Source organism: Equus przewalskii, chromosome 10, assembly GCF_037783145.1.
Source record: "Equus przewalskii isolate Varuska chromosome 10, EquPr2, whole genome shotgun sequence".
Classification (NCBI taxonomy): Eukaryota; Metazoa; Chordata; class Mammalia; order Perissodactyla; family Equidae; genus Equus; species Equus przewalskii.
In genome coordinates, this window is record NC_091840.1 from 46,215,777 (window position 1) to 46,235,230 (window position 19,454).

Below are 19,454 nucleotides of genomic sequence, written 5' to 3' on the forward strand. Positions count from 1 at the left end.
AGGTTCTTCTCATGGCATCTGCTGGACTGAAATGTCCAAGATAGTTTCTTCACTTGCGTGGACTGGGATGTCTGGAACATCTAGGAGTTGGCTGGATATCTCTTTCCATATGGTAGCCACAACATGGCAATCTCAGGATAGTCAGACTTCTTACATACTGGCTTGCTTTGCCTAGAGCAAATGTTCCTAGAGATCAAGGTGGAAGCTTCAAGGGTTCCCATGACTCAGCCTTGGAAGTTAAGTGATGTTACTCTGTCTCATTCTATTGGTCAAAACTGAGTTACAGGGCTAGTCCAGATTCAAAGCAAGGGAGGGGTACAAGGGATCAATACCAAGAGACGAGCTCATTGGGGAGCCAACTTGGAGACTAGTTACCACAACTTACCACTCTCTTCTCTGTTACCTCTTTCTGGAAATTTCATTGGTCAGATATTGGATCCTCTGATGTGTTTATCTTTTCTCTTTCATATTCCATGTCTTTGTCTTTTTGTCTTACTTTTTTGGGAGACTTCCTCAACTTAGTCTTCCAGTCATATTTCTCTTTTTTAAGATCTCTTTCTTTTCTGATCATTCCATTTTTATAGCATTCTCTCCTTGGGTCATGAATACAAAATCTTGTCCTGTCTCTCTGAGGATATTACTTTATGGTATTTTTTGAAGTCTCTATTGGTTCCTTGCATTGTCTGTTTCCTTCAGGTTCCTGTTGATTGTTTTGACATCTCTCTATCGTGTTGGAGCCTTTCTTCAAACGTCTGGCCATCCTTGGCTGTCTCCCTGTACCCAAGAGTGAGGCACTAGGAAGTGGATTGGCAGCTCTGTGCGCTTGGGCTGGTGTGCCACCTGGGGGCTTCCACGCAGGGTGATGATCAGGTAGCAAGCTGCCCTTTCCAATGGAGGAACCCAGATATTGTCTTTTCTCAGGGATTGTTCAGTTTCTCATGGTGGTGGGGGTTGGGGGGTCACCTGGCTGTTGAGAAAGTGACCTGAGGTTGGTGGGGGATATAAAGGCTCAGTGTCTCAAGTATCAAACACTCCCCCAGGTCGTGCATCCCTGGTCCGTCTTCCAGACACCTCTAATCCCTTGGAGGATGAATTTTCCTTTTCCATTACACTTGTTCTTGTCAGTTCACACTTTTTAAAAAACTATTATTTTAAGAGGCTTCAGAAGAAGCAAAATCAATGCATGTAATCAGTCTGATATGTTCATCATGGAAGTCTCAACAGGCTTACCACTATATCTGTCTCTATCTCTATCTCTAAATCCCTATCCATATCTATCTCTCCTAAGGGAAGTCAGAGAGAACTACTTAAAAATTATTTTTTATTGTGATACATGTCATACATCCAAACTCAATCATAAAATAAGCACCCACATACTTGCCATCCAGGTCAAGAAATACTAACAGGCTGGGAAAATGCTGATATTTTGTGCCTTCGTGACTCCATGGTTTTGTGATTTGGATTCTGAAGCTGCCTTTGCCATGACCTTGTGAGCTGGCTGCCTTTGCCGTGACCGTGATGTAGCTCCCTCAACTGAGGCCAGGCAGTGCCAAGCAGAACCGCTGACCACGTGAGGGAAGCTGCTCCCTCAGCAGTTTCCAAGTGATGCAGCGCATTAGGGCTGGGTGACACGCGCACGTAGTTTATTTCCTTAGTGCTGGTGAAATGGAGCCTCTGGTCCAGTGGGGTGACTTTCCCGCCACTGCCTCCTTGGCACTTGCCCCTCCCTCTGCTTCCATACTCCATCTGGGAGTGTCCTCCCTCTCACCTCTCCTTTCCTGCCCTGCCGAGGGCTCCTGTTCCTTTTTGCTTTTTCATCCCCACCTGTTCTCCCTGGGGACCTTTCCTCGCATGGCTTCAGCCTCCACTCTGTTCTTCTTACACCTGTCTCTCTGTTTAGGCTTCAGTTCTTTTCTGATCCCACCTGGGTATCCCAGGGGCTCCTGACTTGCACCGTGTCCAGAATGAATGCTTTATCATCTGCCTCTTGCAAACCCGGTTCTCCTCCTCAGTCTGTGTTGTGGTTGAAGCATCAGTCATTGAGTTATCTGAAACCCAAGTCTTCACGTTTTTAGCTCTCTCTTCCTCCTTTACTCTGTCACCAAGCATTTTTAATTTTGCCTCTGAAATGCCTTATGGATCAGACCCTTTAGTTTCATTTCTATGGCCATAAGAAGAGTGGAGCCCCTCCCATGCCATCCTCTTCCCTTCTGGTCACTCTGTGGGAGCAAAGCCCTGCAGGTCAGCTGTGCCCTGCCTTCGAAATCTGCCTCTCCCCTTTGCCCACGAAATAGAGTTCAGGTTGCTCACTGCGTGTTTCCCGAACTTCAGCCCTGAGCAATCCACCTTCACTGTTTCTGTCATGTCTGTGTTCCACCTGTATTCGTTACTTAATGGTTTCCTTTAACTGGCTCAGTTTTTAAAACTTGAATGAACTTGTTTTAGAAGCAACATTATGTCACTACCATAAAAGGAGAATCGGGGTGGGCTGCCACAATAGGAGGTCACCATAAAGGATCAATAAGTAACTGTTACAATAAAGACCACTCCAGATCACCTCAGGTGCCAGCATGGAGGTGTGCACCCTGCTCCAGGAGAGTGTGCTGCGGACGCTCTTCTCCTGTTCCTCCCCATTGTGCAGCCCAGTGGTTAACATCGTGGACTGCGGAGCCAGACTGCCTGGTCCAAGCTTTGCTCTCCTCCTTTCCAGCTGTGGGAACTTGGGCAAGTAACTTAACCTCTCTGAGTCTCAGTTTCCCCATCTGTAAAGTGAGGTTAGTGATATTTCCTGCAAAGAGGTGTTGTGAGTATTGAATGAGAAAGGATATGTGGATCACTTCAGACAGGATGTAGTTCATGATCAACCCTGAGGACTGTTGGCTAATTTCACTTTTCCTGTTTTTTTTTTTGCTGGGGAAGATTCACCCTGAGCTAACATCTTTTGCCAGTCTTTCTCGTTTTGCTTCAGGAAGATTAGCCCTGAGCTAACATCTGTGCCACTCTTCCTCTATTTTGTATGTGGGTCACCACCACAGCATGGCTGATGAGTGGTGTAGGTCCACTCCCAGGATCCATACCCGCTAATGTGGGCCGCCAAAGCAGAGTGCACCAAACTTAACCCTCAGGCCATGGGGCCAGCCCCCTCACTTTTCCTTTTTGAGGGCCTGCTAAGTGCCAGGGATGTGTTTTCTCCAGGTCTAGCTCAGCTGTCACCTGCTCTGTGATACCTTAGCTGATCTCCCAGGGAGGCCTGGCTCTCCCTTCTCTATGTCCCCACGGCACTTTATTCTGTATCTGTTTTAACCCATAGCCTACAGTTAACACTTGGCAAATGGGTCTTTCATGTGGGCGTGCTGGGCCTGCTGGAGGGTTTTTGCATTTCCCCTTCTCCCGCCTGGATCATCTTCTCAGATGCTTGTAAATAATCCAGGGTCACCGCCCACGCTGAGACACGCAGCCCACCCTTGATCTCCAAGAACTTGAGCTTAAAGGACGTGAGACAGTGCGGGCCAGCATCCTCTCTTCATATCCTGCTGGGGTGCTCAGGCCAGGGGAGCTGGCTTTCTCACTGTGTTGGAAAAGGGCTGTGGAATTGGAGTCGGAGATCTTGGGGTCGAGGCCCAACTCTCGAATTTTCTGACCCTGTGACCCTCAGACCCATGCTGAATCCCTCAGAATCTCCTCTTATTCGTGTGTGAACCAAACAGCATCAGACGGTTCTAAAAGATGTCTGTCTGGTAAAGGCTTATTTCTTGGGAGTGTGGAGATTTGCCCGTGTGAGTAGGGTGGTCCATCAGCTCTGAGATGTAAGGTGGGAGGAGGCTATTGTCTCCAACCAGGGGCCGTGGCTGGATCTCCGTGCTGGTTTGCCCTGTCATGTCCTGCTCCTCTTGGCTCCTGTGGTTTCTCCTGCCCCTGGCCTAGTTTAGGGATTCAGGGTTCTCCTGGGAAGTGCCATCCTTACCCAAGCCATCAGAGAGAAGCTAGCATGTCCTTCGAGGCTGCAGGCACCTAGAATCGCCCAGGCCGCCTTGTGGTCTTGCATGCAGCCACATCTCACGGCCAAGGGTGTGGCCTGTGGCAGAGTCGCACCTGGTACACCTCCAGGGCAGCCCTGGCCTCTGCCATCAGTTCATCCCTTAAGGGGGGTGTGTAGACCCCTGAGGGCCCCTCCTCCACTTTCCCCTCATGCAGGGCCCTGGTACTCATGCTTTATAAATGTTGGTCCATAAACCACCTGTGCTTCCTGATGCTTCTCCCCGAGACATGCCCTGCTCACCTCCCGCTGTGCTGAGGTGATTTGGGATCTGTGCCTCTTCTCTGGAGAACAGGAGAGAGGCTTGCTGTGGGGTTTGGGCAACTCCCTCTGCCTCTCTGGGCCTTGGCGTCCTTGTCTGTGTGAGTAGGCTGTTGGATGGCATCTAGTGGTTTCTCCCAGGGCTGCTGGTCTCTGTCCGTGAACTCTGGGATTGGGTGGGCATGGTGAGGGTGAGGGTTGCTGTTTTGTATTCCCTGGGGAATTTTGAATCATTAAAGGTCCAGAGTTGACTCTCTGGGATCCTCTTAGAGTATGCACGGGGATGGGATGTGACACCAAAGTCAACCCTGCCAGGTGCTATCAGGTGACCAACACCTACTCCTTCCCAAGCGGCTCTCCAGGGTGGCATTGGGATTCCCTCCCTTCACCTGTCAGAGCCTCTCATTCCTGAATCCTGTGCCCCTCTTCCCTCCTTCCACCCCCACTGCCAGCTCTCCTGGTCTCATGTCCTTCCACTTCCACATCGGCCCCAACACTGGAGGGACATTAATGCCCTCCCTTCCATGTCTGTCCCCTGTGGGTTTGGAATCAAGCCATGTGCACGTACCCAGGACCTGGTGGCTCACATGCAGCAGCTGGGCTCTCCTGTCCCTGCGTCCAGGCTTACAGTCCAAAGTATGTGGGCACGCGAGTTCCCCCAGATTGAGGACATCCCTGCCTCCCTTCTGCCCTCCTACTGGCTTTCTGCCTTGGCCCCCCACCATGCCCGCTCCCTCCAGTTCATTTGACTGCAGCTTTGGCAACAATGACGACCAGGTACTGTGTTTTTGTGGGGTACTAGGCACTGTGCTAAGTGCTATACAGGGTCTGTTCAAACCACCCAGGGAGGTGAGCATTATTATACCGTTTTACAGACGAGGAAGCTGAGGCTCAGGGAGGTGAGGTAGCCCGACCAGGGTCACATAGTTGACCAGGGTGGTGCTGGAATTCAAATCCAGGCCTGTTGGACCATAAAGCCAGTGCTTTTGATCCTCTGTACTCACTGCCCACCCACCTCCCTTGAGGCTGGAGCCTGGCCCTCTTTCCAGCCTGCAGCCAGGCTGGCCTGCCATGTGTGGACGGAACTTTTTGAACGTTGTTTCCCAGCCACAGGGATGCCCCAACTCTGCTGGCTGCTAGAATGAGGGCTCTGTGATTGCGCTGCCAGCCTTGGGTCTCTGTAGACAGCAAGACGGACTCCTCTGGGCATGGATGGAACTTCAGCCCCCACCCAGCCTGGTCCCTGCCAGATCCTCCCCTGGCCTGGCTTGCCCAGTGACCACACATTCTCTGCCAACGTGAAAACTGTCTAAGACTCTAGTCACATTGAGGAGTTGAGCATAATTTTCCAAGTCCTGTGCGGGGAACAGGAGATGAGTGTTAGCTTGCCCCCTCTGCAGAAGGGAAGCCAGAGGTATGAAGACTCTGACGGTCCAGCTTGTCAGGGATGGAGCCAGCTAGAGCTACTCCTGGCCGCTAGTGCCCTCTTTCTCACATCGTGTCTGCTATTGATGGTGATTTCTCTTGAAGATTTTTATTTTACCTTATATTTTGTTTCATTATGTTGTTTTCTATCATTTATGGTCTAGTTGGTTACATAGGATGTGAAAATGTGAAAAGTTGGAACTCTAAAAATCTCTCCAAATGAATGATTGTGCTGTAAGTACTTAAGAGTGTTGGGAGGGGGTAAGAAAGGGGTTACTTTCTTTTTTTTAATTTTTAAGCTTAGTTATTTATTTTTATTGTGATATAATTGACACATACAGTGTTGTTTTCAGCAGCTGCAAGTGATAAGGAAACCCTACTCAGCATCTTAAGCACGGCCATAAGGCGAGAACTTGCACACAGCCTGGGCCCTGGGGCCACCAAAAGGCACCCAGAGAAGAAATTAAGCAGCAGGAATGACAGCTCTGGGGCCCTTTCAGCCTCTTCTTTCTTGTTCCTTTTAAACAATTGAGAGAGAATTTATATACCGTAAAATTCACCCTTTTAAAGTATATAAATCAGTGGTTTTTAGGATATTCACAAAGTTGTGCACATCACCGCCATGTAGTTCCAGAACAATTTTTATCACATCCGAAAGAAACTCTGTACCCATTAGCAGTCACTCCCCACCCCCCGCTCCTCCCAGCCCCTGGAAACCATTAATCTACTTTCTATCTCTGTGTTTGCGTTTGCCTATTCTGGACATTTCATATGAGTGGAATCATACGATATGTGGCCTTTTGTGTCTGGCTTCTTTTACTTAGCTTGATGTTTTCGAGGTTTATCCATGTCGTGGCATATATCAGTACTCCATTTGTTTTTATGGCTGAATAATATTCCATGTGTGGATAGACCACACTTTGTTCATCCATTCATTGATTGATTGACACTTGGGTTGTTCCCACTTTTTGGCTGTTGCGAATAATGTTTCTCATTCCTTTCGGTTTGGTTGTCCTGAGAAGCTCTTTGCAGCGGCCAGCTGTCTGCATTTCCCTAGCTTGGCTATTTGGAAAGCAAGAGAAAGTAGAGCTGAGCGTGGTGGGCTGGCTGGGCAGCTGGTGTGGTGGGAGAAGCAGAAAATGGGAGTTTGAAGGGCGGGGAGAACACTCTGCCAGAGTGAGGCCTTAAACCTGGCCCCAGAGCCATCTGCTGATGGGGGGTATGTTTCCTGTTGTTGATTATTAACGATGGTTATGGTCCTGAGAGTAGATCCCCGGGGCTAGAACTGGTGCTTATCTGAGATGCCAGAAATGTTTTCAAGGACATTTAAAGAGCCCTGAATCCTTGCTTCTCTCTCTCTACTTGGAGATCAGATCACCATTTTATAAATTATAACAATAATAAAGACGATTATAATAATAATAATGGTCTACATTTGTATAGGACTTTATGTTTTATTTCACATCCATTATGTTTAATTCCTCAGAAAATTATCACCCCCATTTTTGCAGATGAAGGACCTGGGACTCACAGGGGCGAGGTGACTTAACCAATGTCACACTGCAGGGTAGCAGTTAGAACCAAACTTGAACGTAGTTTCCTAGTGTAGGGCACTTTCATAGAAATGGGTGAGGGATCATGGCTTCATTGACCTTAAGTGGGGCAGAGACATCTGAGAAGCCAGAGCAGGTGATTTACCCAGATGGGGCTGTTCGCAGGGCACTGGACAGACCCCCAGGGGAGGGCCCCCACACAGCACCCAGGCCTCCAGGGTGCGGACCTGCTCTGGCTTCTCAGCTTCCACTCCAGGCTCTTTGGTCATTTTCTCCTGAGAGTTGCATTTGGCTAAAGCCGGTTAGGATGTCTCCTGGCCTCCCTGAGCCCTCCCCGCTGCCCTGTGCTTCTGGGGAAAGAATCCCGGGCAGAGAAGCTCAGCACCATGCGGTTCTGGGGCAGTCGGGATGCCAAGGGGGTGGCGCCCTCAGGACCCCAGAGGCTGGAGGGAGCTCTCCTGATCTGCCCGTTCACTCCTGCTCTTGCCACCCTTCTCTTTTAGCTGAGTGTAGGATCTTCCTGCTCCCCTCCTCGGCCTTCTCTCCGTCCTCCTTTTCCCCTCCTCTGCCCCCATTACCAACCCCTCCTCTGTGGATCCCTATGTGGGTCTGGGACCCTGCGTCCTTAGAGCTGCATGTGAGCATTAGGCTGGGATGGCTGGAGGGGCAGTTTTTAATCTCAGGGCTATGACGCATGTCAAGAGCACTGTGGGTTTCCAGAAAGTTGTTTCAAAGAACAGTAAGGGTGCTACCTTTGCTAATAATTTATCTTTTGCTTAAAATGAATTAGAGCAGATTCAGTGTTGTCCCTTGATGGGGTCACATTATTCCTCATGTTTGATATGTTTGAGCGAGCGCTGGAACTGCACCCAGCACTGTGCTTCTTACTTTGTCTTATCTCAGCACCAGCCAGTGGCTAGGCCAGGCCTGGCTGTCCTTGGGAGGGTGGCTCGTAAGCGAATGTCGTTGGTTGTGATGCTGGGACAGGACGAGGTTGAGACCCATTGACCACAGTATGGGTGGTGAAGCTGAAGCAGGGATTTCATCCTTCTTGTTTTTGGTCCTCCAATTACAAAGTCAAGGCCAGAACCTGGGTCTGGGCAGTACGTTCATTTCCTAGGGCTGCCGTAACCAGGTGCCATAAACCAGGTGGCTTAAGACAACAGATGCTTATTGTCTCAGTCCTGGAGGCTAGAAGTCCAAGATCCAGGATCAGCAGGGCTGTGCTCCTTCTGAAGGCTCAGGGAAGAATCCTCTGGCCTCTTCTAGCTTCTACAGTGGCCAGCAATCCTTGATGTTCATTCCTTGGCGTTCTAGCTGCGTCACTCCAATCTCTGCCGCCGTTGTCACATGGCTTTCTCCCTGTGTGTGTCTTCACATGACCACCTTCTCCTCTCCTGAGGACACCAGGCATACTCAATTAAAGGGCCACCCTAATGACCTCATCATAATTTGATTATATCTGCAAAGACCCTATTTCCAAATAAAGTCACATTTATAGGTACTGGAGAGTAAGACTTTAACATATCTTGTTGGGGGACGTGATTTGACCCATAACAGGCAGTTACCTCTTAAATAAGTACCTTTGGCTCCTAGGAGGGAGGGCTGGAGTCGAGAGGAGGGATGATGCAGTGTGGCCCTCCCTTTCCATAGGTGCCACTCCAAGCCATCTGTATACCAAGGCAGGGTAGATTCTAATTTGCGGCCTAGGCCTTGTGTGTGCCCTCGGTTCTGATCTTTTTGAGGCCAGCAGTCATGCCCTCTGCCCATCCTGGCGTTTGCTCTGCAGTCTTAGACAGAGTGCTGGAGCTAGCGTGAGGATGATAGCCACTGGTGCTCATTCCTGCTCCAGCACTTTCCAGGCACCAAGCACCATTCAGGAAATCCTTCTGGCAGAAGATGCCCCGTGCTCCCACTTGATAGTCCTCACCACTCCCTGGAGACTGGTCCTGAGGGCTTATTCCCGTGTCCTGGGAAAACAGGCTGGTGCAGGGGAGCAGGCTCAGTCCAGGGAGCGTTGGGTACAGGGGCCCCTTGCCTCGGACTCAGGGACCTTGGACAATAATGACATCTGCTCTGGTCCCATGGGAGTGGACGTCTTGTGCCTTATGGAGAGAACAGGACAGCATGACTATGTATATATGCGTCCCTTGACCTGCCAGCATTGCCTTCCTCTAGAGTTTTGTTCCTGGAGAGCCAGGGCAGCTATCAGTTAAGTTTGCCCACAAGCCAACTCCAGGGGCCTGGGCCAGAGGTCCTCAGTTAATCCACAGCAGTCCTATGGACTCTGGGTTGGGGGGCCTGCCCCCCCTCCCCTCCCTGCATGCTTTCCCCTACCAGGCTCCCAGCCTCTCTGGGGAGCTGCCCTCATCCTTCTTCACCTTGGGGGGCCCGAGGGTGGTGCTCCCCATCCTTGATCACCCTTCTTCCCTTCCCTTTCCCCCATCATCGCTCTCAGGGGTGCAGGCCCATTGAGGAGGAGCAGTGGATGCTTGGGAGAGTGCAGAGTGGTGGGAGGGGGTGAGCCTGTGCTAGGCTAAGTTCTCTCGGGTCCACAGGAAGATGAAGGCCAGAGCAGGCGGGCTGGACCCCACAATGGTAACCTCTGAGGCCATCAATGGCAGGGGAGGTTGGTGGCTTTGGCTGAGAGGTAGAAGGAGCTGCAGTCGTTCCTTTGTGTGTGAAGGTGTGCATGCACACGCACACGTGCTGAGACTTGGTCCTTTGGTTCTTGCATGAGTCACGGTCTGGATCAGGAGGGAGAGGGCCCCTCCTCCAGCCATCAGAGTGGGACCAAGGTCCAGGAGAAAGAGGGAGGAAGGCAGATGGAGGAGCAGAAAGGGGAGACTGGCAGGATTGAGGTTAATGGGGTCATATGGATCCTCTGCTAAGCCAGATGTTCACGCGGTCTCCTTACCTGGCTGTCTAGGGGACAGTGAGGCGTGGCTGGCTGCAGGGACAGGCTAGACAGGGCCTGCGGCACCTGGCATGGTTTTTGTTAGACTGGGCCTGCCTGGGCTGAGGGAGGCCGGGACAGGACGATGTCTGGGCCCTAAGGCAAGGGCTTCTCTGGAAAGGTGGAGGGCTGGGCTCTCCTGGGAGGGTGGGCTTCTCTCATGAAGGAAGCTTGGCATTGGAGCTGTCACCCCCACTCGCAGGACATGAGCTGCAAAGAAGTAGAGAAGCATTCTCTTGAGGTGGCCGTGGGGATTCTCTGGTCATTTAAGTGGGACCAGGGGTCAGGCTGACTCTGGCTACTTCAAGCTGGGGCTCTGGAGAAGGAGACAGTTGCAAAGCTGGGGCTTTGATGGCTCAGCCTGGTCTTCTTAGGCTCTTTGTACCATTATTCTTGCCTTCCCTCCTGTCCCAGGATAAAGGGACCAGAGTCCCTTGTCTGGGGACTCTCCCAGGTTCTGCCCAGCTGACCCTGTGGTGTAACCATTGCTCTGATGGCTTACCCCACCACAGACATTCTATCTGGTGATTGGACTGCAAACCAGCACCCCCTGGTCACCAACAAGGGCCAGATGGAAAGTGGGGAGTGTGTGAGAACAGCGAACTTGTTGCAATCATGTTGTCATGGTGACACAACTCTGTTTATAGCTGTCTCTCCATGGTCCTAGCCCACATGGACTAAAATAAGTTTTACCTGCAGTTTACACAGCAGGCAGCCCCGTCCTCCCAAGGTCAGCTCTCTGGCCAGGGCATGTGTGCCCGTGCGTGTGTGTGCACGTGTTTGTATAGGGACAAATGAGCCCCAGGGAGGATGAATCACACTCGTTTGCCCCTGTCCTCTTCTCCCAGCCCAGCCTCAGTCCTGTAGTTCTTTAGACTATTCTCAGCCTTCTGCGTGCATCAGAATCACCTGTATGGATTGTTCAAACACAGATTCCTGGGCCCTATCACTGGAGAGTCTGGTGTGCACCTGAGAATGATGCTGCTGGTGCAGGGAGCACGCTTGGAGTAGCTCTGCTTTAGACTTCAGCACATCCCAGCAAAAAAATGTACCCCACTCTAGTTTCCCATAGTGTGTGAGACTGTGCTCTCAAGCCCAGCTGCTCTTACAGGAGAGAGGGGAAGGTGCAGGTGCGCCCTCACTCACCTCTTCTGTGTTCTGTGGCCTCCTCACAGGAAGCAGGAGCTGGCCAACAGCTCGGATGTGACCCTCCCAGACCGGCCGCTGTCCCCTCCTCTCACTGCACCTCCCACCATGAAGGTAAGAGGCTTAGAGTTGGTAAGCGGGGAGGGGCAGTGGGTGGGGAAAGTCTCAAGGCCTTGCTATCACTGTCAGTTTGGCTCCAGGCCCAGCTGCTTCCATCCCAGTGGGCGCCATGGAGTGCCCTGACGTCTCTGGAGGCAGCGTCCACTTAAGCTCACCGGCGCGGGAGGAACGTGTGACTGCGAAACTCAGAGGTGTCGGGGCAGTGAGGAAATAGACTGGGGCCAAATGGGGTTGGCAGCGTGCTTAGTAATTATCGAGAGGCCTTGTGGAGCTTGTTCTGGAACAAGGGGCCCAGGCAAGAGTAGGTGGGGAGACTTAGAATGCAGCTGGGTGCCTTAAGGGACTACTGCCCAGAAGGGCTTCCTGGGGCTGGGGAAGAAGGGGTCCTGTGGGCTCGGACCCTCCTGGGACATGATGCCACTTGCATGCTGGTCTAACTGCCTCTGACTGGTCCTCCTGGGCTGTCCCTGTCATCGCAATTCCTGTAGGAGAGTTGCCCTGGACCTTCTGGGGGCCAGTAGTTCTTTTCCTATTAGCATTTCATTCACAAGTCTCTTTCTGGGAGACCACATCCCAGGACCTCAGGCCTAGGCCTGTCTCATCCCTGGAAAGGAACTGAGGGGTCAGCACCTTCCCCCCACCATGCCCTTCCCCATTCACCCTTCAGTCCCTTTCTGGCACGATGGCCATACACGCCTGAGCTGGCTCTCAGGAAGGACAGACTTTGGTTCAGTCAATGTCCCTGCTTAGGCAGCAATGCACCCCTCTCCCTCCCTCCTTTCCTCAGTTTTGCTGGGTGAGGACTGAGCTCTGAAGAAGTCACCTGCCTCCTGAGTCATCGGAAGGGACATCTAGGCTAGTCCCCATCTCTGACCTTGGCCTCTGCTATGAGGTGACTCATAAGGAAATAATTAGGGCTCTTCCCTGTTGCTCTCTTTTGCACCTCCTCTTCCCTGACCTAATCTGTTGCAAAGTGACACCCACAAAGGAAGGAGATAAAAGCCGTCTTCCCATTATTGTCCCATATTGAATGTCCCCTGTGCAGAGAGCTGTGTGGTATGCACTGACGGGGAAGATCACAGAATGGCGGCCAGAGCCTGCCTGGTTGGATTAGGAGTTCAGGAGTGGGCGGGGTGCAGGGCACACTGAGGACAGCTCTGCTCTCCTCCTGGTGGGGTACTTGGGGGCACTGAAAGCCATACCGCCTTCATCAGCCTAGTCACAGTACTGGCATCTGAACCAGGTGCTGGGGTGGCTTGTTTGCCTGGGGTAATGCTGAGAAGCATGTCACCATTCTGAGTTTCAGCCCCTTAGTCTGCAGAGTTGGGTGTGGGATGCTTGTCTTTATGCTCATGGATGGCGGGAGTTTGCAGGAGAGCTCAGAAAGTCTCCTAGGAGGAGTCACTGAGTTCTCTTGGCAGACTTTACTTGCATGCTCATTTAATTCATTCAATAGCCTGTTTTTATTTGAAGGTTGTATTGGTCAAGACTCTTGGTTGCAAGTGATGGAAACATAACTCACTTTGGCATAAGCATAAAAGGGAATTTGTTACCTTTGTAATGGCAAGTATTGACTCCAAGCATGGCTGCATCCATGAAATTGGTCGCTTTTCATCTCTCTTCTGTATTGGTTTCATTCTTGGTCAAGCTCTGTCTCTGTGGTGGCAGGATGCTGACAGTAGCTCCTACCTGCTAAGTAACTCCAGTGGAAGGAAGGGTATCTCTTCCTCCGTAGTTTTAACAAAGGTCCCAGGGAGGAGGCAGATTAGCCTGGCTTAGGTCACATGTTTTCTCTGAACCAATCATTGTGACCAGAGATGCGGAAGGCTCTCATTGGCCAGACCTGGGTCTCATGTCCACTGCCTAAAGGTAACAACTGAGAGGGAGAGGGGTGGCTTCTCAAAGGAAAATTGAGGTGCTACTCTGAGAAGAAGGGGAAATGGATGCAGGGTAGGCAAGGCCAACAGCTTTCTACTACAAGTGCTGACCATGTGCCAGGCCCAGTGCTGAGTGCGGGGGACCTGGGTACTGACCAAGACGTTATGGTTCCTCTTCTCCTGGAGCTTATAGTCTAGCTTGGGAGACAAAAGTTGGAAAAATAATTTCAAGAATGAGAGATAGACAAGTAGGTGTGATGAATGTTCCAAAGGAGCACGGCATAGCTTGGGGACAACGTAAGGTGTGTGTGGGGGAGTCTAACCTAATCCTGGTGAGGGTCGGGTGGGGCATCTTTGAGGAAATGAGGTTTAAGCTGAACACTGAGAGTTGAACACTTAGGCAAAGGTGCAGTCAGGGTGGAGGAGAGTCTTCTAGATGTTTGCTACTCAAAGTGAGGCCAAGGGACCAGCAACACTTGCATCATTTGGGAGCTCCTTAGAGCTCAGGCCCCACTCTGGCCTACTGCATCAGAATCTGCATTTTACCAACATTCCCAAGTGATTCGTTCCCATGTTAGAGCTCGAGACTAGGCTCCCTAAATGGCCTGAGGCAGGAGAGAGGAGGTTGCTCTGGGGGAACCGGAAGAAGACAAGAGTGGCCAGAGCATCCACAGTTCTGCACAAAGAGGCAGACCCTTGGAAGTTTGGTTAAAGATTTTGAGCTTTATCCTAACTGAGGGCATTGAAGTCATTGAAGATGTTAGAGGAGTAAGACGATGGGACTTTTGAAGAATCACCCTGGCTGTTGTGTGGAGAATGTGTAGGAGGGAGCAGAGTGGAAAGTGGGAGAGGATTTGGGAGTCCACTGGGGAGAGCATGGTGGCCTAAATCCAAGGGGCCTGTGAGGTCATTGGGAAGTAGTCAGAGCTCAGATTTCGTAAGAGGTAGATTGACGAGATGTGAGCATTTGGGGAGGGGTAGGAGGCAAGAATGGCTGCAGGTTTGGAGCAACTGGCTAAGTGTCGCAGCCATTCTCTGAGATGGAGTGACCCCAGAGGAAGGACGAGGGCTTAAGTTCTGTGTGTGGAGCTGGCCATGCCTGCGACACGAATGGGGATGTCAGTGAGCAGCTGAGTATTTGGGGGCCAGGCTCAGAAGAAGGGTCCATACTGGAGGTAAAAATCCGGAGCCATTTTCATAGAGATAGGAATTGAAGCCTGGGGCAGGGGCGGTGAGCTCTCCAGGGCGAGGGTGGAGTGAGAAGAGAGATTCCCGGGACGGCACCTTTGAGGGACTCCCCCAGGTAAAGGCCTGTGTGGAGAGGACAGGAGACACGGTGGGAGGAGCGTTTCACCAAGGAGGGACGAGCAGCTGTGTCAGCGGCCGCAGAGAGGCCAAGCATGAGGTGGAGCACACAGTGTCCTCTGGGTTTAGTGGCCTGGTGGCTGCTGCTGATGTAACTGAACAGTTCTGGGGAGGGATGAGGGTGGATAGCAGACGGGGTTGTGCAAGGAGTGAGTAGAGATGGTGCGAGAGTCAGAGGGTGTAGATGATGCTTGTGAGTTGGGGAGACTTGAGTATATAGAAGTGCTGAGAGGAAGGGGCCAGGAGGGTAGAGGGAGATGGAGGAGAGGGGGGCTCATCAGGAATCTGGAGCATAAGTAGGGGATTATTAGTTAACGTATTGCTTCATGCAAAAAATTATTTATGAACATCTGCTGGGTGCCTGACCCTACTCTGCTCTGGCAAGCACAGGGCCTAGTGGGCTGTCAGGGGGTAAGGCTGGCCTGAGGGGATCCCAGACAGGCTCAGAACAGAGCAGCAACCTGCAGAGAAATCTTAGTGACCCACAGTCGGAACACAGGCCCACCCCCGATTGCACTGTCCTTCTTCTCTTTGAACTCAGCACAGGAATTTCCCAGCCTGTGACTTTACTGTCCACAGCCCCACGGCCGAAGTCAGAGCTGGGAACTCAGAGGAAGATGCGAGGGGTCGCCCTGGGGACTCACACTAGGTTGGGACTCCCTTCTGTGGTTGGCATTGGAGGTCAGTGTATGCGTATATGGACTTAGGGGTCTCTTTGCAACTGTCATTTGGGTTTATTCTGTGCCTAAGCCTTAGCCAGTGGCCATGGTTAGGAGGCTGTGTGTGGCTAGGACGCTTTCTTTCTTTTGTGCGAAGCCAACTGACCCATATGGGACTTAAAGCCAGATCTGCAGTTACCTTACTCTAGCCTGCTCACCACAGAGGGAGCGTCCCTTTTGCGACTGCGCTCATCAAGTTATGCTGCTGGTCGTCAGACGCTTCACTGCATTGAGTTCCTTGAGGGCAGCGCCTGCGTCCTGTTCTGTGGTCCCCAGTCCTGGCCTGGGTGGGTGACTGGCAGGTGTCCGTGGAATGTACGGGTGTGTACGGGAGTCCAGGTCGGGGGAGATGGCACTTGATCTTCTACTCTTGAGTCTTGCTTCAATCTTATATCCCAGCAGAACCTTGACCTCCAGGTACTACTTTTCTAAATGAAGCCCGTAGATATGAGTCTTCAAGACATGACTGAAGCCCCCTCTTCCCCATCAGTCTCACGTGGGGTCACCTGCGCAGACCTGGGCTCCCCGGTGTGCTATCCTCTCCAGGGTGGCATCAGGCCTCTGCAGTGCTGACATCTCCCGGGTTCCCCAGGTTGTTATTGCACAGTGACATCTGTGATGCCCGAGGTGGAGGCTAGACTCTCTCCAGGGTCTCTGTTCCTGGGGTTCCTGCAGACCCCCTGCCGAGCATCTGGGCAGTAGGGGAGGGTCTCACCAGCTTCCCTGAGCAGTGCAGGCTTGGGGCAGGGGTGGTGCAGGTACTCCTTTGATATTGATTAGCTTGAGAGTCACAGAATGTCAGGGGTGGACGATCCATTTCCTTTATAGGCAAATTGGATGGGAAATGACTCACCCAACGTCCCACTAAAGATAGTTGCATGCCTCCTATTGTTGGCAGAGGAAGTTAAATTCTAAGACCCAAACCAGTTTTAGTAAGGTGCTCCTCTCATCCCACCCCACACAGCGTGGGACAGCCCCTCTAGCTGCTTCTCACACTGGGAAGGGACTGCAGGGGGAGTAGCTGCCCTCCAGCTGAGGATCCCCCCAAGCCCCACCCTACTGGCATGCCTGCTGCAACTGGTCTTTACTCACCCTCCCCCACCTCTTTGCTGTTTGTGTTTTTCAAGGGTTTTTTTTTTCTTTTTTCTTTTTTTTTTTTGCTAATATGAAACTGAGAAAAAGCACCCAGAGATGCTGAGCAGATGGGCTGAATGAGAGCCCAGTTCCCAGCCAGAACTCAAACTGTGGATGGCGCGGGGTGGGCTGGGAGAGGGGTTTGGGGCTGTCTTCCTGGGAATGCTGTGGATTGTTTCCAGACCCACATTTTTTAAGATCTGGCTTTCAGGTCCAAATGGATCAACAGGCATCAGGGAGGGCCGACTGTGTGCCCAGCATTGTGTTGGGCCCCTTGGGGTCAAACCGAGGCTGCAGTCCTGGCCCCTCAGAGAACCTGCTGTCTACAGGGGGCCTTAACTGAGCAGAAGAAACCATATGGCTCAGCATGTGACAAGCTCCAATGTGTCATGTGGCTTCCCAGTGGGGTGGGGAGGAGTGAGGACAGCTTTGTGGGGAGGCAGGGTGGAGAAGTGAGGGGGCCCTAATGGCAAGCACAGGGGTTGGGCAAAGCCCCGGGGCCTGAGGCCACAACATTTCTGGGCTTCATCAAGTGAAGGGCTCAGGGTTGGCCCTCCTGATTTCCTCCCAGCTCACAGTAAGTGCACAGGGTGTTATGTTGAAGGTGACGATACTAGGACTTGATGTGACCTTGATCTGAACTGTCACACTCACCTCTGGAGCCCCACAAGGCCTGAACTGGCCGGGTCAGCTGGGAGGTGACCTTTACTCAGCCTTCTCCACCCTTCCTTCTGCAAGTCTGAGGGCAGGCCCCCTCCGACCTTCTCCTTTCCAGAAGAAGATAACGGAGGCCTGGGGTTAAGCAGAAAGTTCTACTTTGCCCCTTTGGTACTTTGCCCTCCATGACTCACTAATGGCCCCAAAACCCTCAGACGTAGATCAGGGGGGGTGGAAGTCTCCAGACGCTAGTGAAGAAAATGGTCAGGGGAGCCTTCTCCTCTGTACCCTCTTCATTCCCTTTGGGCAGAGCGGTGCTGGGTCTCCTCCTCCCGCCCTCCTGGGCTCACCGGTTGCCCACCAGCCATTCCTTCTCCTTGGGGGTGGGCTGGAGCTTCTTTTCCAGCTGGTAGCACAGCCCCAGGTCTGCTGTCATCTCTTCACTTTGCCCCTGGTTCCTGCCACCTCTCTCTCTTCCCACGCTGGGCAGGGAGACTACTCCCCTCCATCAGGGTCAAGTGAGGGGGTGTCAGCTCCCCACAGATCTACCAATTTTGTGTGGACAAGGCTGAGGAGGGATTTGTGGGAAGGATGTTGGGAGCCTCCTTTGGTGGGGGCAGGAAGGGCTCAAGGACATCAGCAAAGAGGTTTGGTTTCCCCTCTTCAAGAAAGTCCTGGAGGGGGACATGAGGCTCAGCTGGTTCTCTTGTCACCGCTCTGTGGGTCCTGGGAGAGCCATCTCTGGTCTCCATATAGACCCTATTTATGTCACCTGTCCAGATGCGTCTCCTTGGGAGCTGCTTCCCAGGAGCTCCTTGATTTCATATAGGCCAGTGGACGGGGGAGCCCAAGGGCAGTGAGATGTGAGGAGGGGCTCCCCTGGATCTGCAGGGGTGGGGTGCACTTGGAGGCTTTAAGACCATGCGATGTCTGCGTGTGTACCACCTGCGTGAATCTGCCCCTGAGGGGTGCATGTCTGCACATATGTGTATTGTCCCTGATTTCGTTCATGTTTTAAGGCCAGCTAGCTTACACTTCTCTCAAATCACTTCAGGTATAACCAGATTTTGAAAAATTTACATACATTGAAATGCATAAATCTTAACTGTATACTTTTATTAATGGATACATCCATGTGATGCATACTCTGATTCAGTTATAGGACATTTCTTTCCCCCGAGAATGTTCTACTATGGCCCTTCCTAGTCAATCCCAACAGAAGAAGCAGAGGCACCCAGTGCTCTTGATTCTTTTCACTGTAAGTTAGTTGGCCTGTTCTAGAACTTAATTGAAAACGTATATGTAGCATGTACTCCTTTGTGTCCAGCTCGGCAGCTGGGATGTCTGTGGGATTCGCCACTGCTGTTGAGTGTGTTAGTAATTTCTTTGTTTTTATTGCCATTGTATGCATACACCACAGTTTATTCATTCTCCTGTTGATGGACAATTGGGTTGTTTCCAGTTTGGGGCTGTGATGAATAGCCAAATGTGGCGAACATTCTAATATAAGTTTTGTGGTGTTTTTTGTTTTTTATGGGACGTGTGTTTTCATTTCTCTTTGGTAAACATCTAAAGCAAAATGTCTGGGTCAAAGGGTAGGTGAATGTTTAACTTTATGTGAAACTGCCAAATCTTTTGCCAAATGGTTGTACCATTTTGCATTCTTACTGGCAATGTCATGAGAGTTCTGACTGCTCCACATCCTCACCAACATTTGCCATTGTCAGTCTATTTAATTTTAGCTACTTGAGTGGGCGTGTAGGGGTATTTCATTGTGGTTTTAATTTCCGTTTTTCTGGTGACTAATGATGGCGGACACTTTTTCAAATGCTTGTTGACCATTCTTATAGTTCCTTTTGTCCCTCCTCCCTGTTTAAAATTGGTTTGTCTCCTTGTAGGCATTCTTTACCTATTCTGGACAAAAGTTCATTCCTTTTCTTAACAGTGTCTTTGACGAGCAGAAGTTTTAATTTTGATGCTGTCTAATTTATGGATTTTTTTTCATTTTATGTCTATAGCTTTCTGTGTCCTAGGATGTCTTTGCTTAATCCATATCATAAAGATTTTTTTCCATGTTTTCTTCTGGAAGCTTTGTGTTTTAGCCATAGGTCTAAAATCTATCTCAATTTAATCTAATTGGGTGTGGATGATAGGGGGGTCTACGTCCATTTGTTCCCATGTGGATATCTGGTCGTTGAAAAGATT

At 51.2% G+C, this 19,454-nt stretch overlaps 1 protein-coding gene across 48 annotated transcripts in view; it reads left to right on the top strand.

The window, feature by feature from the left end:
• The window catches only part of RAP1GAP2 (RAP1 GTPase activating protein 2), a 211,596-nt gene that overhangs the window by 99,427 nt on the left and 92,715 nt on the right, over positions 1-19,454 (top strand). For all 48 annotated transcript variants that reach the window (XR_011523587.1, XR_011523596.1, XR_011523590.1 and 45 more), the window contains one exon: positions 11,407-11,491. Coding sequence is in view for 32 of the 48 variants with exons in the window: in XM_070562956.1 (XP_070419057.1) it covers positions 11,407-11,491 (85 nt within the window). In the remaining 16 variants the exon portion in view is untranslated. The remainder of the gene's footprint in view (positions 1-11,406; positions 11,492-19,454) is intronic.